Source organism: Pseudorca crassidens, chromosome 13 (genome assembly GCF_039906515.1).
Source record: "Pseudorca crassidens isolate mPseCra1 chromosome 13, mPseCra1.hap1, whole genome shotgun sequence".
In the NCBI taxonomy this organism is placed as follows: Eukaryota; Metazoa; Chordata; class Mammalia; order Artiodactyla; family Delphinidae; genus Pseudorca; species Pseudorca crassidens.
In genome coordinates, this window is record NC_090308.1 from 79,128,296 (window position 1) to 79,155,261 (window position 26,966).

Below are 26,966 nucleotides of genomic sequence, written 5' to 3' on the forward strand. Positions count from 1 at the left end.
TTGTTCCTTCATCTGGTACATAGCCCTCTGCCTTTTCATCTTGTCTATCTTTCTGTGAATGTGCCTCTCTATACTTTTTGCAACTTTTAAGTAAGTCTAAAGTTACTTCAAAATTAAAAGTTGTAACGAAGGGCCAGATCTTAGGAAGATGACTGTTGGGAAAAGGAACAAACATCTATTTTCTCTCAGACTTCACATTAGCCAGTGTCTCTTGTGGGGTGGGGAAGATCTTGGGATGGGACTCAGACTGTCACATGGTTTATTGATTTGCTCCTGTGGTGCCATACGTGAGTGATGCAGGGAGATGACGTAGTGTCATAGAAGGGTGTTGGGACTTGACGTGAACACATCTCTCTGTTTTTGTTGAGTCTTTTGCTTATTCAGTGTGACCCTCGATAAGGCCCTTAATCTAAGTCTCAGTTTTTCAATATACAAAATGGGAATCCTCATCTTTTTCAGTTTCAGTAAGATTGCTATGGGGGTTACATGGGATAGTTTGTAAATACGATTTATACTTTAAATCGTGAAATTTTATTCCTGTTCGTGTAACACCCAGTGCCCAAATCCTAACCTCCTGTTATATTCAGCATCAAATGAAGATTTCTTATCTAAATATAGCCCTAAACTGTTGTCCATTTTCTAATACGTGTGCAGTAAAGAAGCCATAGATGGTCCAGCAAGTTCACAGCCACTGTGGATTAGTAGAAAAGTAATTAAAATTCAAAAATGAAGCAAAGGCTCACTCACCTTTTGTTTCAAGGAAGGCTGTGAGTTGAGCATTTAATTCAATGTGGTTCTTTCTTTTTACCCAGAAGGAGTGCAGAGGGGAACTACGCACTCTTTTTTCTCTTATTATTATTATTGTTATTTTTTAAAAGTTAGGGAGTTTTATTTCTGAAAAAACGGTGGTTCTGCAGCATTTTCCAGTGGAACATTTACTTATATTTCAAAGTGAGAAAAATCAAGCAGTCCTTTGCCAGTTGCGGCCCGTGGAATCAGGATAATCTCTCACGGCAACGGATACCACCTAGAACATGCTGACAAGAAAGTTGCTAATCTATGTCACATGGTCTCCCACTAACCTGTTAATAAATTCCTTTTTCCTGCTCCCTCGTTATTCTTGTGTGTGGTGATTAAATGGACCATATGGTAATTAAATTTGACTCTCAAGAGGTAGTGCTTTAGAGTCGTGAGCCACAGTAGGCTGGCTTTCTGCTCCAGCTCCACTGCTGACTTGGGGCCTGAGCACGGAGCACCCACCCTGTGCCAGGCCTCAATTTTTCTGTCTACAGAGTGAGAGAAGCAACGTCTCAGAGGGACACGGTGCTGCTTTACAAGCTCTATGTTCTAACTGAGCTCCAAATTCCGTTACAGAAAGGTATTCTTTGATGAATTAAAGACGCATTTATACTGTTGTTGAGATTCTTAGCAGGAATGAAAGAAGCTTTAAGATCTAATTTTAAAAGACTCCCACTGCACAGCACATTATCCAGCTCTCAAATGCTGCACACAGTTGTGCATGGAGCGCTCTGTGGTATTTATTAAAAATAAGACACAAACACTGCAAAGAGGTGCCGGGAATATCTCCACAGCGCATACAGGTGCTGAACTGCTTGACTTCCACTGAGGCTATGGGGGCTCCTACTGGCAAATTCCAAGCACCACTCGGAAGAATGACCCCCGAGAGACAGCTTAATGCTTCCTACTGATCGCGAGTCTTCAGAGAACATCCCAAGGCAGAAAGGGACAATTTCTCAAAGTAAGTAAATAACCTTTAATGAAACAAATCTGTGTCACAGCCATAACTAAGTATATGCCGCAGAGTCCTTTGCTAAGAGGCCCTTGGGAATTGCTTCCTGGTGATAGTTTCCAAGGGGAATGGGAGAGCTCTCATCACCTTCTCCTAATTCCTGCTGCTCACGGGAAATAACACATTTCTTTTCAGTTTTCAGTTTGGACATTTCATGTTTCTAAGGGTAGATATATATAGATGAGTGGAAAAGTCTGAGGGACAGGTTTATATTTTTCTGGATGGGTAATGATTTGTATATTCCGATATGAAGTTCAGACAGGTATAGACAGATGACCAAGAGACCCAGAGCCTTATGTAGCCATACTTTTTGTTGCCTGATCAAAAAATTTTTTAGCCCAAATATTTAGCATCAGGCCCACCAGCAATCTATTGGACCTTTGCCTGGTGGCCCATCCTAGATGCTGCCTTGTCTCAGGCAACTATATGCCCTCACGCGGCCCCCATGGCCCCCAGGGGTGGCTGTCCGTCCATCACCTCCCACTTCTTACTGAGCTCCAGCCGCAATGGCCATGTGTCTCTTCCTGGTACCAACCAAGCTCACTGGGTCTCAAGAACCTTTGCAATGCCTGCTCCCTGGCCTGGAGAGATCTGTGCCTACATCTTCTCATTGTGGCTTCTCTAATACTCAGGTTGACTTGAGTGTCCCACTCCTTAGAAAGACCCCCTTGGGCCACCCGATCTAAAGAAGCCCCCAGTCTCTCTGTTTATATCCTTCATAACGCTATCTCTAGTTGACATTATCTTGTTTCTAAAAAATATGTTTGCATATTATTTTTCTCTGTCCACTGGAATATTAGCTTAACAGGAAGGAGGACACTGCCCATTTAGAGCCACACAGCATCCCTGGCATCTAGAACTGCGCTTGGACATGGTGGACACTGTGTAGACGTTTGCTGGGTGACTGAGCTCAGAATGCAGGGGATCTTTCACTCCTCTGCTCAGTCGGTCATGATGTTCTACACCTTTCTGTCCAGACTACTTCTACCTCCATCACGTTTGCTCTGAATCAACATAATTAGTGTCCCTCCTTCTCCACGGGCATGGGAGACCATACTCTTACAGGCAAGGATCATGTTTTATCCATCTTGGGGTCCTTTGCACCTAAGGTCATGTTTGGCACATAATAAGTGCTCTGTCTGTGAATGAATTTTCTCACATAACATTTGAAAGTACAGAATATTAGTACAATATATCGTAGTACGCCACTGAAGTTTATAGAAGGAGTGGGAAATAATCTTTAGCTATCCATTTCCTCTAAGCGTATTCTCTATATGGTCAAGTCATACCAGCTGATCAAACTATAAGTTCAAATTTGTGCACCAGGTCAACAGTGATCTAAATAGGCCTCCAAGGGTCTACTAACGTGAACAAACATGCGAAGGCATTTCTGGGAGTGATATCACTTATCCGGAGATGCCTCCAATTAGGAAATACCCAAGGACCTCATGATAACATTGTTCAAAAGGGTATACAGTCTTATATGAGGCAAGTAAGTCTACTTTAGGGCTTAATTTCTTCTTTAGGTTGGAGAGCAGCACAGGTAACCTGATCTAGTTGAAATAATAAGGCTAATATTTAAGGCTGATACTGCAATTAATGTCATTTTGTGAAGTCTGGCTTCTCATTCGAAGATTTCAGATTAGAAATGATAATATTTATATACAAATAATGAATATTACAAATGTAAAGTTGATGACAATGGACAAGGTTAACTAAATTTAATTGAAAAGTACTAATGAACAGTAAGCGCAATCTTCTCACAGTTGGGTAGTGTGGTACTCTGGAAAGTATATACTTGCTCATTGTTCTGGGTTCCTTGCACACACTCCTGAACCTTGGAATCTCTGGCATGACAAGTGCCTTTTGTACAATAACGAGGTGGCTGGGGGTCCCTAGAGAGCTTCAAGATGGGGGCTGGTGACCAGAAAGACAAAGGCGTGATGAGAGGGCCAGCCCCACCCTGCACCTCTGGGGAGGGAAAGGAGCCTGGAGATGGAGTTCCATCACCAGTAGCCAATGATTTAATCACTTGTGTCTTTGGAGTAAAAGCTCCATGAAAATCTCTAAACCATGGGTACTGGAGAGTGTCTGGGTTGGTAAACATATGGGTGCTGGGAGGCGGGGCGCCTGGTGAGGGCACGGAAACTGCATGTTACCCAGTCCTTGGCCCCAAATACCTGCCCTGTGTGCCTCTTCCATTTGGCTGCTGTTCTTGGATTATAGCTATAATATTAATATAATATAATATAATATCATATAAGCTACAGCACTTTCTTGAGTTCTGTGTCATTCTAGTGAGGTGGGGAGTTACTGGAGCCCCCCAACTGTAGTCAGCCAGGCAGAAGTGTGTTAGCCTGAGCACCTCCCTGTGGCTGGCATCTGATGTCGAGGAGGGAAAGTCCTGTGGGATTAAACCCTGAACCTGTGGGGTCTGTGCTAATACCAGTTGTTAGTGTCAGGATTGTATTGAGTTGTTGAACACCAAGTTGGTGTCCGGAAAGTTGGCGAATTGGCTGGTGTGAGGAAAAACCGCCACACGTTAAGTGTCAGAAGTGTTGTGAGTGAAAACAGCTCATCAGGTAGGTATATTTTCCTAGACTGAAATCCTGGTTCTTTCATTCACCATCTTTCTAACTTTGGACAAGTTTCTTAAGCCTTAGCTTACTTCCTCATCCTTAAGAAGGATATTATAAAACTCATGTAGGATTAAATAAGACAATATTTATAGAGTTCAAGAGCAGTACCCATCACGTAGCAAGTCTCAATAAATATCAGCTCTTATTAATTAGAAGGATTGAAATGGCTCTAATGTTCTGTGGTCAATCAACCCAACAGGGTTCAATGGTCCTCAGATGGTCCAGTTAACCACATGGAGGTGACCACATGCACTGGAGTTTGAACACTTAGATGGAAAGAGAAACAGCAGAAGAGTATATGACTGACAGGAAATAACCCAAGAGAATATAACTTCTACTAAAGGGCAGAGGAGATTAGAAGGTGTAGAAAATGACACGGTTGAAGAGTATGTCTCTTGGAACCAAAGAGGGAGAACCTGGAGAGGTAGAAAAATGGTGTCTCAATCTTCAGTTCAGAGCCAGTGGCAGTCTGAGAGTCTCTGATACAGCTTTCCAACACATTAGCAGCTGAAGCTGCCTTTTAACAGGATGAACTCACAGATATATGAGAGTGGCCTTGGCTGTGTGGTTGATTTTAATAAAGGCTGCAATTTTGTTTTAGCCAAAGAAGACACTGGTTATTTTCTTCTCATTAAAAAAATACACTTGTTGGCATTTTCAGGAGTGACTGTTATCTCATGTCAAAGGCATATATGCTCCATTCAGGGCGAAATATCCGTGCTGAGGTTTGCCTCTTTCGTCCTCTTGGGGAAATATTACACTGAAGGAGAACTGCTAAAATAGCAATTAAAAACCGACTTATATTTAGCATCAAATACAGATCCACGATTAACCACAGGCTGGTGTTTTCTGCTTCCCTGAAATGCACTGCAAGACCGAGGAAGTACGGCCCTGTTACATATGTCTCTAGACAGAGTCACTGGGGCATCCAGAAAAGCCGCAGCTACAGGAAATTGGTTGGCCTCCTGACAGATCAGGCTCATCATCGTGATCTAGGCACCAGCCTTTGGTACGGTTTGCAACTTTCAGGTAGGTCATTTATGGAAGTTAGAAAAGGAGTGACTGTGAACTCAGTCTTCGAGGTTATTTCACACGTTCTCAATACTGAGGTCACGAGTGAATGAGTTGTGTTTGAATGTAGAGAAATCAGAAAGCAGCCAGTCCAGGTAAATGAGGGCAGCTCGTTAGATATCTCCAAATGTACTTGACTCTCCCAGTCGTAGGGCAGCGATTATGGCCCCCAGACGTATGTAGAAATGTTATTTCAACAGCGTCTTAGGGGAGAGATGTAAATTGAATGCATAGGTATAAGGAAGAATTTTGTAATTCAAGATAAGCTTTTACCAATTTTCAAAGCAAACTCCTCAAATCAAGCAGAAATAAATCAACATGGTAATGAAAGAGAGCATCTAATTAAAAAACAATTGAATAGATTTTTTTTTTCTTCCCTTAGGTTACAGTTGTTTAAAATATGTTTTTCAAACCTAAGAATATAATGATTTTATGATTTCTCAAATCAACAATATTTGGAAATGCCCTGGTTCTGGCTCCAGTGCAGGGGTGGAGGGGTGGGCAGGTCAGGAGGGGAAGTTCTGCAGTCTTTGGGAATCAGCTCGTGGGCCTCTATCACCTTGTGTCCAAATACTAACAGTTGGTCTCCAGGGCTCGCTAGGTGACGGCTGTAGAAGCTTTGGTCTGTTTCAGCTGAAGAGAGCAACACAAGGGTGCTTCCAGAAAGCACTCCCTGTGCTGCAGGCACAGCCAGGCTACCAGTCTTCTCTGGATCCTTTCCTGAATGCTCAAGCCTTCTAAAAGTGTTCGGTGTGTATTTGGCATGTTCAGAGTAACCAAATCTTACAGATGCATGGAGTCTTGAGAGAGGTTAGCTACATTTCCAAACTCACAACAGTTGTCATGGACAGATGAGGGAAATGCTACTTCTTTGTCCACTTTGCCACGGTAAATTAGGCAAAACAAGGGAAATCCAGGGTTCGCTTTACATTTTGCTTTATCATTTAACCCCTGACATCAATCATGTTTTTATGGGCCTATTAAGCAGGCCTAGAAAGGGCCCCAGCAGCCACGTGCTACAGCCTGCCGCCGTCAGGCAGGTGACCTCGGTTCCTCTGTGTAGGTTACATCTTACTGACCTCATCCTCAAGACCCACGTTTGAACATGTTTCACTATTTCATTGCTTCATCTGGACCATGAATCAAACCATTACGTGCACCTCAAACAGAACACTGAAAAGTGCATAGTTATCCTAAATGTAAGTACAAATCTTGTTTTTGTTCTAATGGGGATTCATGATATATTTATCCGTGAAATTTTCTTCCAAAGCAATAGATTCACTAGAGGTCAAATATCCAAACGAAGAAAAGGCCTGAAGAGGTAACTAAACTCCAGCCACACCTAAACCATGTCACACTAAATCTGTAAGGTCACAGTTGACAGGCTCAAAGGTGGCTAAGTTACAGACGACGACGACAACGTAGTCTTCAGAACCATGAGTTACACCAAGGCCTGAACGGATCCGAGACAGGAAGAGAAAGATTAAAGGACTAAGTTATGCTGATGTATCTGTAGCTGAGAACAGCTATCAAAGGGCAGCAGGCGTCTGGGAAAGAATCTGCTTTTTAGCTTAGAAGCCAGAAATACATTGGCATTGCCTCTGGAATTGGAATAAAACCAATTTTAAATTGGTTTTAAAGCCTGGAATGGAACGTTCCTGCAGTCATCCGTGAACCAACCTTATCCTGTAGAAGCTGAGTGAGCCCTGGCCAAACCATCTGCCTTGTGAATGGTTTTGTTTGGGTCCCTCATAGGACAGGAAGTTCTTGTGCCGTAATTCCACATCGAGTTACAGTGTTTTGTGGTGTAGCTTGAGCAGGGAATTAAAAAAGAGGAAAAACCTCCAGAGGAAAATCAAGTGCCTTCACTGATGCACCCGAGGGGCTGGGTGGACCCGCAAGGCTGGGCGTTGGCGCCCACTTTCCTCCATGCCTCTCTGGCAGAAGAGGGGCAGCCGGACAAACAGACTGCGTTAGTGAAGGCCAAACAAGATGTTTCAAGGTTGATGTAACTTAGAATTGCACTAGATTCACTGTGGTAACCGCAGGGCTTCACGCACAGCCCCATGTCCATAACGTCTGGTTGAAGGAATGGTGGCTCCGGAAACATGCATGCGTGTGGGGAGCCCTCCCGCTTCCCTGTGCCCAGGACGTGCGCCACTCACACCACACTGGGAAGAAAGATGGGCCAAAGGGTTCCTCTTACAGTCCCCGTGGAGGGGGTTTCTCTACTTCTTCCTTAAGGAACAGGGGTTAGGGAGGAAACTAAAGGTGCTCAACAATTCCCAACTCCTGAAACAAAATGGCAAACCAGCTGCTGATGAAGAGCTCAGTCTAAACTAGCTTGTAAATAAAAACCCCACTTTCTCAGACTGGAAATAGTTGAAATAAGTAAACCTCACCGAGAACTTTCAGCATTTGGATTTGAATGGCTACCAAAGAAGTGGGAAGGAAAAAAGAGCAAGAAAACCAAACGTAGCTGCTGAATAACAGCAGCAACTACAACATCAACAACAATGACAAGCTTTTGTATACAGGGTTTTCTTTTCCTTTCCCCAAAGGAATAACATTCTATTTCTTAAAAACAGGCCAAATTCTTCAAAAATGTCAGTGTTGGGAAAGACAGAGAAAGGCTGACGAACGGTTCTAGACGAATGAGACCAAAGAAGCGTGATGACCAGACACAGTTGTGACCCAGCCTGGGTCCCACCCTGGAGGGAAAATGCTACAAATGACATTATTGGGTCAACTGGCAAAACCGCGATACAACCAGCAGATTAGTTAAGGTATTGTGTTAATGTCCAATTTATGGAAGGTTAGGTAAAAGAATGTCCTTATTTTGGAAAACCCACACTGAAATATTTAGGGATAAAGGGCCATGATGTAGACAACTTACTTAAAAACTTAATCGATTAATTGAAAATTGAGATATAATTGACTAAGGTTTTCAATTTTATGATCCACTTTTAAGTCTATTACTTGGAGGTGCCAGATCTTAACTCTGGGATGTTTTATAATTTCAGGCTGGTACCCAGGTGAATGGAATCTCTTTGAAAGGACAGCAGTCAGGGAGCTGCAGGGATGTGATATTGATTCGGGGACTGTAGGGTGGGGACTCACATTTCAGAGGATAAACACTTTATCAGGTCTAACAGTTACAGTGCATACACATACTTGTAATTATTCTTGAGGCATGCTCATTAACAGGCTTTACCCGGACAACTACACTTATACGCCCCAGCAGAGCAAGAGCATAGAAGGGGTGCTGCTTACACTGTAGAGCAAAAAGGGGTCTTTACACTTAGTGAAACCAATGCTCCCAAACTCAGGGCGACACTCGAGAACCATGTATTTCATCATAACTTAACCTGACACAAGTGCGTATTTTAGAGCCAGACCATCTGGCTCAAATCCCAGCTCCACCACTAACCACCTCCATGACTTTTAGCAACTCACTTCACCTCTCTGTGCCCCAATTTCTTCATCTTAAAATGGGGATAATAAAAATACCTACCTCATCATGTTATGAAGAGGATTAAATGAGTCAGCATTTTCAAAACACGAGATTGCTGGCCCATGGTGAATAATCCATGAATGTTAGCTTTTAACATTAACTAAATGCTGCGATACCGGAAACAGATGAAGAAAAGGATGCGGTGGCATAAATCTAGGTATCCAGGACTTTGATATTCACCTATAACACAGAAGGGCTTCCGGGCAAATCTCAGTCTTCCTTGCCATCCTCTGTACCGGCAACAGCAGCCTGCAGACCAGATTCGAATGATGAACTCCAAACCAAAGACAACGATCATCACAAACTCCTAAAACATCAAATGAGGCACATGTCAGAGAGAGGTATTACGGATCAAACCACAGCAGCAAGCTCTGTGGATATTTCCGGACATGCAGGCACTTCATCTAAAATATCTGGTTGTTAAAGGCTGAAGTTAACATCGCCTTTTCTCCAAATCAAGCTAAACCCGGAGAACGTCGGAATTGTATTTCCTATCATGCACATTGTATTTCCTATCATGGACATTGTATTTCCTATCATGGAATGCTATTGTACTTCCTATCATGCACATTGTATTTCCTATCATGGAATGCTATTCCTCTTCAAGTCTCTAAAGTTTTGCAAGTTTAGGAGTCTGTTTTAATTCTAAATATGCAGGCTGAATTACGGATCCCCTTGTCTGGAATACACAGTCCCTCGAGACTGGTTCCAGGACCCCATGGACACCAAAATCCTCAGATGTTCAAGCCCCTTATATAAAATGGAGTAGTGTTTACATAAAACCTACACACATCCTTCCATATACTTTAAGTCATTTCTAGATTACTTATAATACCTAATACAATGTAAATGATTTGCAAATAGTTGCTGGCATGCAGTTCGAGTTTTGTTTCTTGGAACTTTCTGGAATTTTTTTTCAAATATTTCGATCTACGGTTGGTTGCATCTGTGGATGTGGAACCTGCAGGTAAGGAGAGCTGACTGTATAGTGCAATTGACCTTAGAACCTGGTAACGTGAAATATCTGAAATGAAAGAGCAAACCCTGAAAACACAGCTTCACAGTTTTACAGAAAACAGACCCTCATTTTGCTGCAAGGAGTGACATAATCCCTGAGCCCTTAAGAGTTGTTCTCAGAGAAGTTAGTATTTAGGAGGATACTGAGTTCTTTTGTTACGACGTCAAAATCTCCTTATAAGACAGCAAGTTTTGACAGTGTTATTGTGTGTGGCACATACATCCTTTGCCAGAAATGAGAACCTGAAGCCTCTGGATCTGATGCTTGTTAATTATTAGGCTGCCCTTTGGTGACAGCTGCCTTGAAAATAACACTTGCTCCAGCAGGAGGGCTTTGAGATTATCTAGTAAGAGTTGTGAGTGAACCCTGGAGAAGGCCAACTAAAGAGGCTCATTAAATGTGGGTCACAGACTGAGAAACCACCGGACTCTGTCAGAAGAAAGCACCTCTGGAGCAGACCTGTCACAGTCACCTTGTTGCCCCTCTATAGGGGCAGGCACTGAGTTTATCACATTTGATTTGTTTTCCTTTAAACATATTTCCCTCTCTTGGGCTTTCCTGGTGGCGCAGTGGTTGGGAGTCCGCCTGCCGATGCAGGGGACACGGGTTCATGCCCCGGTCCGGGAAGATCCCACATGCTGCGGAGCGGCTGGGCCCGTGAGCCATGGCCACTGAGCCTGCACGTCCAGAGACTGTGCTCCGCAACGGGAGAGGCCACAGCAGTGAGAGGCCCGTGTATCACAAAAAAAAAGAAAAAAAAAATTCCCTCTCTTGTTTTGTTTTTTTTAAAATCTCTCTCTTGTTTTTAAACAACGGTTGAGTCAGCATTTATGATGTACAACAATATTTATTACTTGATTTTTGTTATAACTGCTTAATTCTAAAAGTGATACATGGTTTTTATTAAAGTCTCTAAACATCACAGACGTGTTGAGTGTACAAAGTAGTCCTAAGCCACTCCCCATCCTCCCACGTCCCAAGATAAAAACTGTTATCAAATTTAGAAAAATGGCATTTTTGTTGCAAGTTTCAGGCAAATGTCTGTTTCTTCAGTTAGAGCATGTGATGATATATTGCACTTTTGAAATGCCTAGTAGAGATACATCATTCTCTCCTTCTGTTATGTTGCACTAAATAACCCACAAATATTTCTCATCATGGGAAATAAATCTCCAATATCATGGCTGCTTACTTACAGTGACTTAAAACTACCCGTGGGCTAAATCTCCGCAGATGGCTTTATGCAGATAACTAAAGCCATGGCCAACGCACACTCATTCATGATATCAGGGTTTGGTTTTGTTTTGCTTTTAGTTTTGAGTATATATCCAGGTAGTTGAGTTTATTCATTCATTAAGGTGGCTGAAGTGCCACGTTAGGAAGAGCTGGGAGTGAACCCTGGGGAGGCCAGGCTTGTTTTAATCCTTCTCTTTCCTCATACAGAGCTGAGGCCCCAGGTGCCCAGCAGCCGTGTGTCCAGTGCACATTTAATGGCAGGGCCATTTTATCCCGGCCGCCACCTCCTACTTGAGCCAGGAAGTCTGGCACTCCACTTGTGGGGTCCTATCATCAGGGATAGCTAAGAAAATCCCAAATGTGGCCTGAGCAACTGGCACTACAGTAGAATGATTTTACTTTTTCATGGGAATAGCTGCTACCAGCCAATGTATGGCCAATAATCTTTAGATACTGAATAAAGCATATTAGAATAAAGTAACGTCCTATTACTTTAGGAAGGTAGGCCCTCACTGCATCATTTCTATGTCATATCCTGAGGCAGATAAATTACATCTACAAATTCTTTATTCAGGGTCCCTTGTTCAGGAATATTGCCTCTTCAATTTTTTTTTTTAATTATGTTGGAAAAATCCTTCATTTCCAAATAAAGCAAGAGGAAGTTGTAATTGGATTTCACTACAGGGTCACAGTTTCTGCCTCGGAGAAGTAAGACTAGGGTCAGAATTCTCTCCTACTAGAGCATTCCTTAGTATTCTTTATGAGGGCCTGGTTTTAGACTTAGTGAGCGATAACCTCAAACTCTCTGGTCACCGAGTGAGCAGCAGGGAGGTGTCTGTGCAGCATTTCCCTCAGGCCCAGAGCTATAGGACGTGGGGATGCTCCCTCCCAAGACTTGAGCTGATTCGATTGGGAGCAAAAGCATGAAAACCACTTTGACCAGATTCTGTCTCTTTGTTTCCTGAAATTTCCATCTTATTTCAATTAAAAGGAACAAAGTGCTATTGAGAAAGAGGGGGGAAAGGATTCCAAATCTGACAGTCAGACCTGGTGGGGAATGGAATTGTGAGAAGAGCACCTTTTCTCTTTTTTCATTTCCCCACTTTGTTGAGATATAATTGACAAATAAAAGTTCTGTATATGTGAGCTGTACCATGCGATGTTTTGATGTACATAGACATTGTGAAATGTTTACCATAATCAAGCTAATTAACATATCCATCACCTCACATAGGTAACTTTTTTTTTTTTTTTTTTTGGTGAGAACACTTAAAATTTAATCGCTTAGCAAATTTCCAGGACACGCTAACACTACTGTTAACTATAGTCACCAGGCTGTATGTTAGGTCTCCAGGACTTATTCATCCTGCATAATTGAACCTTGGTGCCCTTTGTCCAGTATCTCTCCTTCCTGCCCGCCTTCCAGTCCCTGGCAATCATTCTACTTTCTGTTTTTATGAGTTTGACTTTTTAGATTCCACATGTAAGTGAGAACATGCAGTATTTGTGTTTCTCTGTCAGACTTATTTCACTTAGCATAAAGTCCTCCCAATTCATCCATGTTATTGCAAATGGCAGGATTTCTTTTTTAAGGCTGACTAATACTCCCGTCTCTGTCTGTCTACCTATCTATCTATCTCACATCTCCTTTATTCGTTTGTCCACTGATGGACACTAAGGTTGTTTCCACATCTTGGCTATTGTGAATAATGCTGCAATGAACATGAGGGTGCAGATATCTCTTTGAGATCCTGACCTCACTTCCTTTGGATATAGGACCAGAAGTGGGTTGCTGGTAGCTCTATTTTTAATTTCCTGAGGAACCTCCATACTGTTCTTTGTAGTGGCTGCATCAATTTACATTCCCACCAACAGTGCACGAGGGTTCCCTTTTCTCCACACCCTCTCCAGCACTTGTTATCTTTTTGATAACAGCCATTCTAACACATGTGAGGTGATACCTCATTGTGCTTTTTTTTCTTAATTAATTTTTAGTTGCTTTACAATGTTGTGTTAGTTTCAGGTGTACAGCAAAGTGAATCAGTTATACATGTACATATATCCACTCTTTCAGATTCTTTTCCCGTATAGGTCATTACAGAGTTTTGAATAGAGCTGCCTGTGCTACACAGTAGGTTCTTATTAGTTATCTATTTTACACATAGTAGTGTGTATATGTCAATCCCAATCTTCATGGTTTTGATTTACATTTCTGATGATTAGTGATGTTGGACACCTTTTCATAATACCTGTTGCCCATTTTTAAATCAGGTTATTTTATTTTATTTTTTGCTATTGAGTTATGGAAGGTCCGTATATGTTTGGATATTAACTTCTTATCAGAAGTTTGGTGTGAAAATGTCTTCTCCCATCCCAGAGGTTGTGTCTTCACTCTGTTGATCATTTCCTTTTATGTACAGAAGATTTTAAGTTAGATGCAATCCCACGTATTTATTTTTGTTTTTGGTGATTTTGGAGTCATATAAAAAAACCCAAAAGACAAATCCTGTATGATATCACTTATGAGTGGAATCTGAAAAATAAAACTAACTAGTGGATATAAAAATAAACAGACTCACCAATATAGAGAACAAACTAGTGGTTACCAATGAGGAGAGGGATACGGGGAGGGACAAGATAGGGGTAGGGGATTAAGAGGCACAAACTACTAAGTATAAAATAAATAAGCTACCAGGATATATAGTACAACACAGGGAATAGAGCCAATATTTTATAATAACTATAAAGGGAATATAACCTTCAAAACTGTGAATCATTATGTTGTACACCTGAAATTTATATAATATTGTACATCAACTGTACCTTAATTAAAACACAAAAAAAAAACCATTGCCCAGACCAATGTCAAGAAGCTTCTTCTCTATGTCAGACAGAGAAAGACAAGTATCATGATATCACTTATATGTGGACTCTAAAAAAAGGGTACAAATGAACTTATCTTAGAACAGAAATAGAGCTACAGATGTAGAAAATAAACTTATGGTTACCCAGGGGTAAGGGGGTGGGGAGGGATAAACTGGAAGAATTGGGATTGACATATACATACTACTATATATAAGATAACCAACAAGGACCTACTGTATAGCACAGGGAACTCTACTCAGTACTCTGTAATGGCCTATATGGGAAAAGAGCCTTAAAAAGAGTGGATATATGTATATGTATAATAGATTCACTTTGCCGTACACTTAAAACTAACACAATGTTGTAAATCAACTATACTCAATAAAAATTAAAAAAAAAAAGAAGCTCCTTCCCTATATTTCCTTCTAATAGTATTATAGTTTCAGGCCTTACGTTTAAGTCTTTCGTCCATTTTGAGTTGACTTTTGTATGTGGTGTGAGATAAGGGTCCAATTTCATTCTTCTGCATATGGATATTCAATTTTCCCATTCATGATAAAAACTCTCAGAAAGTCAGAAATAGAGGTTTACTATCTCAAAGTGATAAATAGAATCTACAAAACCCTTAGAGCTAATGTCACACATAATGATGAAAGACTGAAAGCTTTTCTCCAAAAATCAAGAACACAGAAAGATGTTAGCTTCATCACTCTTATTCAACATAGTTGTGTAATATAGTCACTGCAATAAGGCAAGTAAAAGAAATAAAAGGCATACAACTGGAAAGACAGACATAAAATAGTCTATATTTGCAGATGCATGATTGTCTACAGAGAAAATCTCAAGGAATCTACCAAAAGACTCTTAGAAATAATCAGTGAGTTCAGTAAGGTTGCAAGATACAAGATCAATATACAAAAACCAATCAGATGTCTGCATACTAACAGTAAGGATGTGGAAGCCAAAATTAAAAGCACAAAATTATTTACGATCATTCCAAAGAAATTAAATGTTTAGCTATGCACTTAACAAACCTGTACAGGGTACGCAGGCTGAAAATTATAAAATGTTGGTTAAAGAAAGCAGACGAGACCTAAGTAAATGGAAATACCGTGTTCATGAATTGGAAGATTCAACATAATAAGGATGTCAGCTCTTCCCAAATTGATGTGTAGGTTTAATGAAATTCCTATCAAACTCCTAGCAAGTTTTTTCTTTTTTTTTGTAGACATAAAGAAACTTATTCTAAAGTTGATGTGGAAAGGCACAGACCCTAGAATAGCTAAAAATAATCCTGAAAAAAGAGAATGAAGTGGGAGGAATCACTGTATCTGATATTAAGGCCCACTATGTAGCTCTAATAATCAGGACTGTGTGGTCTTGGCAGAGGGACAGATACATAGAGAATGATGGAGCACAACAGAGAACCTAGAAATACACTCAGACAAACATGCTCAATGGATTATTTGATAAAGGTACATAAGTAATTCAAAGGAAGAAGAAATAGCCCTTCAATAATCAGTGCTGGGACAACTGGACATCCATATACAATAAAATGAACCTCTATCTATATCTCACACTTTATACAAAAATTGATTCAAAATGGATCATGGGCTTAAGTGTTAAAACTATACAACTTTTAGTAAAAAACATAAGAGAAAAATTTTAGGAATTGAGCTAAGAGTTCTTTGACTTTACACCAAAAGCATAAGTAAGGAAAGGAAAAATTGATAAATTGAACTTCATCAAAATTAGAGAGGATTACTCCCTCTTGCGAGAGCACAAGAATCACAACTAACTGCTGAACAATCATTGACAGGAAGACACTGGAACTCACCAAAAAAGACACCCCACATCCAAAGACAAAGGAGAAGCCACTATGAGATGGTAGGAGCGGTGCAATCACAATAAAATCAAATCTCACAACTGCTGGCTGGGTGACTCACAGACTGGAGAACACTTATACCACAGAAGTCCACCCCCAGGAGCGAGGGTTCTGAGCCCCATGTCAGGCTTCCAAACCTGGGGGTCCAGCAATGGGAGGAGGAATTCCTAGAGAATCAGACTTTGAAGGCTGATGGGATTTGATTGCAGGACTTCGACGGGACTGTGGGAAACAGAGACTCCACTCATGGAGGGCACACACAAAGTAGTGTGCGTGTCGGGACCCAGGGGAAGGAGCAGTGACCCCAGGGGAGACTGAACCAGACGTACCTGCTAGTGTTGGAGGGTCTCCTGCAGAGGTGGGGGGTGGCTCTGTCTCACCATGAGGACAAGAACACTGGCAGCAGAAGTTCTGGGAAGTACTTGGCATGAGCCCTCCCAGAGTCCGCCATTAGCCCCACCAAAGAGCCTGGGTAGGCTCCAGTGTTGGGTCGCCTCAGACCAAACAACCCACAGGGAGGGAACTCAGCCCCACCCATCAGCAGTCAAACAGATTAAAGTTTTACTGAGTTGTGCCCACCAGAGCAACACCCAGCTCTACCCAGGGACTCTACCAGTCCCTCCCATCAGGAAACTTGCACAAGCCCCACAGATAGCCTCATCCACCAGAGGGCAGACAGCAGGAGCAAGAAGAACTACAATCCTGCAGCCTGTGGAACAAAAACCACATTCACAGAAAGACAGACAGGAATGACAAGGCAGAGGGCTATGTATCAGATGAAGGAACAAGATAAAACCCCACAAAAACAACTAAATGAAGTGGAGATAGGCAACCTTCCAGAAAAAGAATTCAGAATAATGATAGTGAAGATGTTCCAGGACCTTGGAAAAAGAATGGAGGCAAAGATGGAATAGATGCAAGAAATGTTTAACAAAGACCTAGAAGAATTAAAGAACAAACAAAGAGAGATGAACAATACAACAACTGAAATGAAAACTACACTAGAAGAAATCAATAGCAGAATACCTGAGGCAGAAGAATGGATAAGTGACCTGGAAGACAGAATGGTGGAATTCACTGCTGCAAAAAGAAAAAAAAAAAAGAATGAAAAGAAATGAAGACAGCCTAAGAGACCTCTGGGACAACATTAAACGCAAAAACATTCGCATTATAGCGGTCCCAGAAGGAGAAGAGAGAGAGAAAGGACCTGAGAAAATACTTGAAGAGATTACAGTTGAAACCTTCCCTAACATGGGAAAGGAAATAGCCAGGAAGTGCAGAGAGTCCCAGGCAGGATAAACCCAAGGAGAAACACGCCGAAACACATAGTAATCAAATTGGCAAAAATTAAAGACAAAGAAACATTATTGAAAGCAGCAAGAGAGAAATGACAAATAGCATAGAAGGGAACTCCCATAAGGTTAACAGCTGATTTCTCAGCAGAAACTCTACAAGCCAGAAGGGAGTGGCATGATATACTTCAAGTGGGGAAAGGGAAGAACCTACAACCAAGATTACTCTACCCGGCGAGGGTCTCATTCAGGTTCCATGGAGAAATCAAAAGCTTTACAGACAAGCAAAAGCTAAGAGAATTCAGCACCACCAAACCAGCTCTACAACAAATGCTAAAGGAACTTCTCTAAGTGGGAAACACAACAGAAGAAAAGGACCTACAAAAACAAACCCATAATTGAGAAAATGGTCATAGGAACATACATATCGATAATTACCTTAAACGTGAATGGAGGAAATGCTCCAACCAAAAGACACAGGCTTGCTGAATGGATACAAAAACAAGACACATATATATGCTGTCTACAAGAGACCCACTTCAGACCTAGGGACACAAACAAACTGAAAGTAAAGGGATGGAAAAAGATATTCCACGCAAATGGAAATCAAAAGAAAGCTGGAGTAGCAATACTCACATCAGATAAAATAGACTTTAAAATAAAGAATTTTACAAGAGACAAGGAAGGACACTAAATAATGATCAAGGGATCAATCCAAGAAGAAGGTATAACAATTATAAATATATGCACCCAACGGAGGAGCACCTCAATACATAAGGCAACTGTGAACAGCTGTAAAAGGAAACCAACAATAACACAGTAATAGTGGGGGACTTTAACACCTCACTTACAGCAATGGACAGATCATCCAAAATGAAAATTAATAAGGAAACACAAGCTTTAAATGACACAATAGACCAAAAAGATTTAATTGATATTTATAGGACATTCCATCCCAAAACAGCAGATTACACTTTCTTCTCAAGTGTACATGGAACATTCTCCAGGATAGATCACATCTTGGGTCACAAATCAAGCCTCAGTAAATTTAAGAAAATTGAAATCATATCAAGCATCTTCTCTGACCACAATGCTACGAGATTAGAAATGAATTACAGGGAATAAACATAAAAAACACAAACAAATGGAGGGTAAACAATACGTAACTAAATAACCAAGAGATCACTGAAGAAATCAAAGAGGAAATCAAAAAATACCTAGAGACAAATGACAATGAAAACAGGACAAGCCAAAACCTATGGGATGCAGCAAAAGCAGTTCTAAGAGGGAAGTTTATAGCTATACAAGCCTACCTCAAGAAACAAGAAACATCTCAAATAAACAATCTAACCTTACACCTAAAGGAACTAGAGAAAGAAGAACAAACAACATAAAGTTAGTAGAAGAAAAGAAATCATAAAGATCAGAGCAGAAATAAATGAAATAGAAACAAAGAAAACAATAGCAAAGATCAGTAAAACTAAAAGTTGGTCCTTTGAGACGATAAACAAAATTGATAAACCTTTAGTCAGACTCATCAAGAAAAAGTGGGAGAGAACTCGAATCAATAAAATTGGAAATGAAAAAGGAGAAGTTACAACAGACACCACAGAAATACAAAGCATCCTAAGAGACTACTACAGGCAACTCTATGCCAATAAAATGGACAACCTGGAAGAAATGGACAAATTCTTGAAAGGTATAAGTTTCCAAGACTGAACTAGGAAGAAATAGAAAATATGAACAGACCAATCATAAGTAATGAAATTGAAACTGTGATTAAAAATCTTCCAACAAACAAAAGTCCAGGACCAGATGGCTTCACAGGTGAATTCTATTAAACATTTAGAGAAGAGCTAACACCCATCCTTCTCAAACTCTTCCGAAAAAATTGCAGAGGAAAGAACACTCCCGAACTCATTCTATGAGGCCACCATCACTCTGATATCAAAACCAGACAAAGATACTTCAAAAAAAGAAAATTACAGATCAATATCACTGATGAATATACATACAAAAATCCTCAACAAAATACTAAGAAAATCCAACAACACATTAAAAGCATCATACACCATGATCAAGTGGGATTTATCCCACTTGATCAAGGATTCTTCAATATATGCAAATCAATCAATATGATAAGCCATATTAACTAATTGAAAAATAAAAACCATATGATCATATCAATAGATGCAGAAAAAGCTTTTGACAAAATTCAACACCCATTTATGATAAAAGCTCTCCAGAAAGTGGGCAAAGAGGGAACCTACCTCAACATAATAAAGGCCATATATGACAAACCCACAGCAAACATCATTCCCAATGGTGAAAAACTGAAAGCATTTCCTCTAAGATCAGGAACAAGCCGAGGATGTCCACTATCACCACTATTATTCAACATAGTTTTGGAAGCCCTAGCCATGGCAAGCAGAGAAGAAAGAGAAATAAAAGCAATACAAATTGGAAAAGAAGTAAAACTGTCACCGTTTGCAGATGACATGATACCATACATAGATAATCCTAAAGATGGTACCAGAAAATACCATGAAACTACAATGAATTTGGTAAAGTTGCAGGGTATAAAATTAATGCACAGAAATCCCTTGCATTCGTATATACTAACGATGAAAAATCTGAAAGAGAAATTAAGGAAACACTCCCATTTACCATTGCAAAAATAAGAATAAAATACCTAGGAATAAACCTACCTAGGGAGACAAAACACCTGTATGCAGAAAACTATAAGACACTGATGAAAGAAAGTAAGGATGATACGAACAGATGGAGAGATATACCATGGTCTTAGATTGGAAGAATCAATATTGTGAAAATGACTATACTACCCAAAGCAATCTACAGATTCAATGGAATCCCTATCAAATTACCAATGGCATTTTTTACAGAACTAGAACAAAAAATCTTAAAATCTGTATGGAGACACAAAAGACTCCAACTAGCCAAAGCAGTCCTGAGGGAGAAAAGCGGAGCTGGAGGAATCAGGCTCCCAGACTTCAGACAATACTACAAAGCTACAGTAATCAACACAATATGGTACTGGCACAAAACAGAAATACAGATCAATGGAACAAGATAAAGAGCCCAGAAATAAACTCATGCACCTGTGGTCAACTAATCTATTACAAAGGAGGCAGGATATACAATGGAGAAAAGACAGTCTCTTCAATAAGTGGTGCTGGGAAAACTGGACAGCTACATGTAAAAGAATGAAATTAGAACACTGCCTAACACTATACACAAAAATAAACTCAAAATGGATTAGAGACCTAAGGGTAAGACCGGACACTATAAAACTCTTAGAGGAAAACATAGGAAGAACACTCTTTGACATAAATCACAGCAAGATCTTTTTTGATCCACCTCCTAGAATAATGGAAATAAAAACAAAAATAAACAAATGGGACCTAATGAAACTTAAAAGCTTTTGCACAGCAAAGGAAACCATAAACAAGATGAAAAGACACCTCTCAGAATGGGAGAAAATATTTGCAAACGAATCAATGGACAAAGGATTAATCTTCAAAATATATAAACAGCTCATGTAGCTCAATATTAAAAAAACAAACAACGCAATCCAAAAATGGGCAGAAGACCTAAATAGACATTTCTCCAAAGAAGACATACAGATGGCCAGGAAGCACATGAAAAGCTGCTTAACATCACTAATTATTAGAGAAATGTGAATCAAAACTACAATGAGGTATCACCTCACACCAGTTACAATGGGCATCATCAGAAAATCTACCAGCAACAAATGCTGGAGAGGGTGTGGAGAAAAGGGAACCCTCTTGCACTGTTGGTTGGAATGTAAATTGATACAGCCACTATGGAGAACAGTATGGAGCTTCCTTAAAAAACTAAAAATAGAACTACCATATGACCCAGCAATCCCACTACTGAGCATATACCCAGAGAAAACCATAATTCAAAAAGACACATGCACCTCAATGTTCACTGCAGCAGTATTTACAACAGCCAGGTCATGGAAGCAACCTAAATGCCCATCAACAGACGAATGGATAAAGAAGTTGTGGCACATATATACAATGGAATATTACTCAGCAATGAAAAGGAACGAAATTGGGTCATTTGTAGAGACGTGAATGGACCTAGAGACTGTTATACAGAATGAAGTAAGTCAGAAAGAGAAAAACAAATATCGTATATTAACGCAAATATGTGGAACCCAGGAAAATGGTACAGATGAACTGGTTCGCAGGGCAGAAATTGAGACACAGATGTATAGAATAAACGTATGGACACCAAGGGGGGAAAGTGGTGGGGGTGGGGGTGGGGGGGGATGAATTGGGTGATTGGGATTGACATGTATACACTGATGGGTATAAAATGGATGACTAATAAGAATAAAAAAAAAGTAGAGAGGATGAAAAGACAAACTATAGACTGAGAGAAAATATTCTCAAAGCACAGATATGACAAAGTACTAGTATCTAGAAAATATTAAAACTCTCAAAACTCAACAGTAAAAAACAATTCAACTAGAAAATGAGCAAAAGACATGAACAGCCATTTCACTAAAGAGGAAAATGGATGGGAAACAAGCCCATGAAAAAATATTCAACATCATCAGCCATGTAGGAAATGCAAATTAAAACACAACACCATATACCTATCAGAATAGCTAAAATTAAAAATAGTGCCAACACAAAATGCTGGAGAGAATGTGCAGAAACTAGATTTCTTGTGCATTGTTGGTGAGAATGTAAAATGATGTAGCCACTCTGGAAAACAGCTTGATAGTTTCTTATAAAATTAAATATGCAGTTACTATATGACTCAATAATTGTAATCTTGGGCATTCATGCCAGAGAAATGAAAACTTATGTTTATACAAACACCTGTACACGAATGCTCATAGTGGATTTATTCATAATGACCAAAACCCGGAAACAGCCCAGATGTCCTGACCACGTGAATGGTTAAACAAGCTGTGGTTCATCCATATCGTGGACTACTACTCAACAGTTAAAATGAACAAACTATTGACACACACAACAATCTGGATGAATCTCTGGGGCATTATGCTGAGGGGAAAAAGGCAATCCCAAAGGTTACATACCATGTTATTCCATCTACAAAATATTTTTAAACTGAAAAATTTTAGAAATGCAGAACAGCTTAGAGGTTGCTGGAAGTCGGGGACGGAGGGAGGAGGGGTGTTTGGGTGAGAGGAGCATGTGGGAAGCTTCGCTTGAGTCTGGCGCCTTAGACCACCCGGCCATCCTGACACCCTAAGGAGCATGTGGGTGCAGTTATTGAAGGACGACCTGAGAAATCCTGTGGTGATGGAACTGTTTGGTGTCAACTGTGACCAGAGATATATGAGCCTCCACAGGTGTTAAAATTGTATAGAACTAAATACCAACATACAAACACATACATGTCCACATATAAATACCCCACGCAAAACTGGGGAAATCTGAATAAGATCTGTGGATTGTATCAGTGTTATTATCCTGGTCATGATATTACACTATAGTTTCACAAAATGTTATCATTTGGGGAAACTGGGTAAAGTGTACATAGCATATCTTCATATTATTTCTTACAACTACATGTGGGCCTACAATTACCTCACAAAAAATGCAATTAAAAAAAGTCATTCCCCATCATCTAGCCCAGTGGGGCCACCTCCAAAGAGGAAACATTCTTCTTCATGTCCAGTTACTGGATCTGAGCTCAGTGTGTTTTGGTTTCATGGCTCCAAATGACCCTTTGGATGGGTCTCCTTATTTTATCTTCCAATCAGCTAAAAATACAAACATCTGTTATGCTCATTTGAAATGACTTCTATTTGGGAAGAAGTTCTCCTGACCTTTCCTGGGCAGCCGAGACACAGGTTCTGCTGCCTTTGCTGCTGTACCTCAGGATCAATCAGCTCATTTTCTCTCGCTTTTTTTTTCTTTTTAACATCTTTATTGGAGTATAACTGCTTTACACTGGTGTGTTAGTTTCTGCTATATAACAAAGGGAATCAGCTATATGTATACATACATCCCCATATCTCCTCCCTCTTGCGTCTCCCTCCCACCCTCCCTATCCCACCCCTCTAGGTGGTCACAAAGCACCGAGCTGATCTCCCTGTGCTATGCACCTGCTTCCCACTAGCTATCTATCTTACATTTGGTAGTGCATGTATGTCCATGCCACTCTCTCACTTCGTCCCAGATTACCCTTTCCCCTCCCCGTGTTCTCAAGTCCATTCTCTACGTCTGCATCCTTATTCCTGTCTTGTCAGAACATTTTTTTTTTTTTTTTAAGATTACATATATATGTGTTGGCATACGGTATTTGTTTTTCTCTTTCTGACTTACTTCACTAAGGATGACGGTCTCTAGGTGAATCCACCTCACTACATATAACTCAATTTCGTTTCTTTTTATGGCTAATATTCCATTGTATATATGTGCCACATCTTCTTTACCAATCCATCTGTCGATGGACACTTAGGTTGCTTCCATGTTCTGGCTATTGTAAATAGAGCTGCAATGAACATTGTGGTACATGACTCTTTTTGAATTACGGTTTTCTCAGGGTATATGTCCAGTAGTGGGATTGCTGGGTTGTATGGTAGTTCTATTTTTAGTTTTTTTTTTTTTTTTTTCCGGTATGCAGGCCTCTCACTGTTGTGGCCTCTTCCATTGTGGAGCACAGGCTCCAGACGCGCAGGCTCAGCGGCCATGGCTCACGGGCCCAGCCGCTCCGCAGCATGTGGGATCTTCCTGGACCGGGGCACGAACTCGCGTCCCCTGCATTGGCAGGCAGACTCTCAACCACTGCGCCACCAGGGAAGCCCCTGTTTGTACATTTTTTGATGTTGGCCATTCTGACTGGTGTGAGGTGATACCTCATTGTAGTTTTTATTTGCATTTCTCTAATGATTAGTGATGTTGAGCATCCTTTCATGTGTTTGTTGGCAATCTGTATATCTTCTTTGGAGAAATATCTGTTTAGATCTTCTGCCCATTTTTGGATTGGGTTGTTTGTTTTTTTGATATTGAGCTGCATGAGCTGCTTGTATATTTTGGAGATTAATCCTTTGTCAGCTGCTCTGTTTGCAAATATTTTCTCCCATTCTAATGCTTTTTATTTATTCAAATGGTTGCTAAAGAGATTAGTGAATAATAATCAGAGTACTTGACCTACTAGGAGGAAAGCTGTAACGTAAAGCTGGTGTTATTAACTATGGTTCTGTATTTCTTCTTTTAAGATCCTGGAAGCTTGGCTTTGACATCTCTCCACAGAACTAAAGGCAATGTTTATTATTTTAATCACCTGTCTTGAAGGAATTGTAGTGTTTCCTCACTTGTCCTCATAGAACTTTGGTAAAACATAGCGTACCTTTCCTATTCTTCCTAAAGACTTAGGAAGTGCATATAGAAATTAAGAAACCAAAGAGGTGGACTTCCCTGGTGGCACAGTGGTTAAGAATCCACCTGCCAATGCAGAGGACATGGTTTCGAGCCTTGGTCTGGGAGGATCCCACATGCTGCAGAGCAACTAAGCCCGTGTGCCACAACCACTGAGCCTGTGCTCTAGAGCGCGTGAGCCACAACTACTAAGCCACACGCCGCAACTACTGAAGCCCATGCGTCTAGAGCCCGTGCTCTGAAACAAGAGAAGCGACCGCAATTACAGGCCCGCGCACCGCAACGAAGAGTAGCCCCACTCGCCGCAACTAAAAAGAAAGCCCGCACGCAGCAACGAAGACCCAACGCAGCCAAAAAAAAGAAAGAAAGAAAAAGAGGCAGGGGAGAGCTAGTCCTCTGTTCTATTTTGAATATCCATTGAGAATACTAACCAGCATTAACCCTCTTTTCTAGCTATTAAGGAAGAATCTTCATATGATGCTATTTCATTGATATGTATAACTTTGCTGTATAACTTCAGATTTAAACTCTATTCTTGCAGTCATCTTGTTTTTGAGCTACTCAAAGAGGTTTTAGGCACAGACTGACTTTTTTGGTACAAATTCACAAGCCTAACAGCTCATGTTCTGGTTGTTTTCTCATTAATTAACAGCACTGTTCATTAAAACACAGTGACCTTTGTCTAATCTACAAGCTGTCTACTGTGACCATTAATTTTTTCTGTTTTCATGCCAGCAAATAGCATTTTTGTGAAGATGAGATGCTGACATTGTAAACCCCATGACATTTGCACCAATTCTTGAAGAGCTGTGGCTAATTAAACATACAAAATTGGAAGTACTGTCCTTACTCAGAAAATCAGCATAATCAGTTTCCAGCTATCTTTGCTCCTTTTTTTGTATGTATACTTAAAGTACCACAGGGGTAGCAGGCCAGCATGCCTCCTCGCATAACCCCTGCCGGGAAAGGATTTCTGACGGAAACTGAGCCGTGAATCACAAAGAAAGGCATCAGTCACAGGGGTTGCAGTTATAATTCTTTGTAATTTGGAAAATTCTATTAGTATAATACATACTGAGGAAATGAAGTTAAGATCTAGAAATGGCACAAAGCTTAAATCAGAATGTGGAAATAAAAATACAAAAGTAAATCATTTGATTTTTGTCTTTTCGAAGGACAGGAAAAGACCCCAACACATGCTTACTAACTGTTACCTAGAGGCCATAACACACCATCATCAACCTGGCTTGACTTCACATTCTTTTTATTTGAGGGGATGGTATATTAACTGTTAGCGAATTGGAAGAGAATTTGAGGAAATGAATGTTTTCACCAAAGGGATGGAGTCGAGGACAGGATCATGCTGGTACTGAGGGTGGTGGTGAGGGTGTGACAGCATTTACTAAGTGGACACTGAGTGGGGTGATCAGAGGGTGGGGCGTGGAAGTGGGGTGAGATGGGGCACCAATGCTCCCACCTTCGTAAACCATGGTTGAGATGGTTCTGAAGCCAGTAACTGGGTTGCCCCACTGGCCGGAAGGCTTAGGAAGACACTGGTAGAAGAATTCGTCTCAGGAGCACCAGGAAAATTTAGATTTCCCGCTTACTGGTTGGTTGATTCCCCAAATATCTCTATAAATAATTTGTCCTTTCAAGTTTTACACACCATTAAAATGTAAATCTCCCTCTGAAAAATAATTCATTTAACCACATTTATATTATGAGGTTCATTTATCCAGAGGTTTCTCAGAGGGGCACAGGGAAGGGAGTGGTTTGAAAATGTCCCATCCCGAATGACTGAGTCACACTTTGTTACCTAAGAAGGACTAGGGGAAGGTTTTCATCAGGTGTTGGGGCCACAGGGGCAGGAGGTAGGTGACCCCTTGGCAGGTAGACAGGACCGGAGGATGTTCCTGGCTTCCCCACAGTGCAGCCTAGGGGATCCCATATGTCCTAGTTGCTGCGGGGAGGCCCCAGTAGTGAATTTAGACACTGAGGTATGGGTTGGTTGTTGTCAAGTGCTGTCATGATCACCTGATGTGAGGGAGCCACCAGACGATCCCTCTGTGTTCATGTGTCACCTTAAAGTCGCATTGACATCAGGTCAAAGGATGGCTTAGACCTTTCCCTCTGCCAGCCCGGGAAGGAGGGTGGGGTCGGTCCGCAGGACCCAAAGCAGCAGTGCTCTCTGATGAGGCGCCCAGGTTGTCGGTGCACCCGGCAGGAA

General features: G+C 40.8%; 1 protein-coding gene across 4 annotated transcripts in view; it reads right to left on the bottom strand.

Moving 5' to 3' along the window:
- Positions 1-26,966, bottom strand: part of KCNQ5 (potassium voltage-gated channel subfamily Q member 5) — a 582,471-nt gene that overhangs the window by 141,190 nt on the left and 414,315 nt on the right. For all 4 annotated transcript variants that reach the window (XM_067702786.1, XM_067702785.1, XM_067702783.1 and 1 more), the window contains exon 3: positions 9,215-9,341. In XM_067702786.1, coding sequence (XP_067558887.1) covers positions 9,215-9,341 — 127 coding nt within the window. The remainder of the gene's footprint in view (positions 1-9,214; positions 9,342-26,966) is intronic.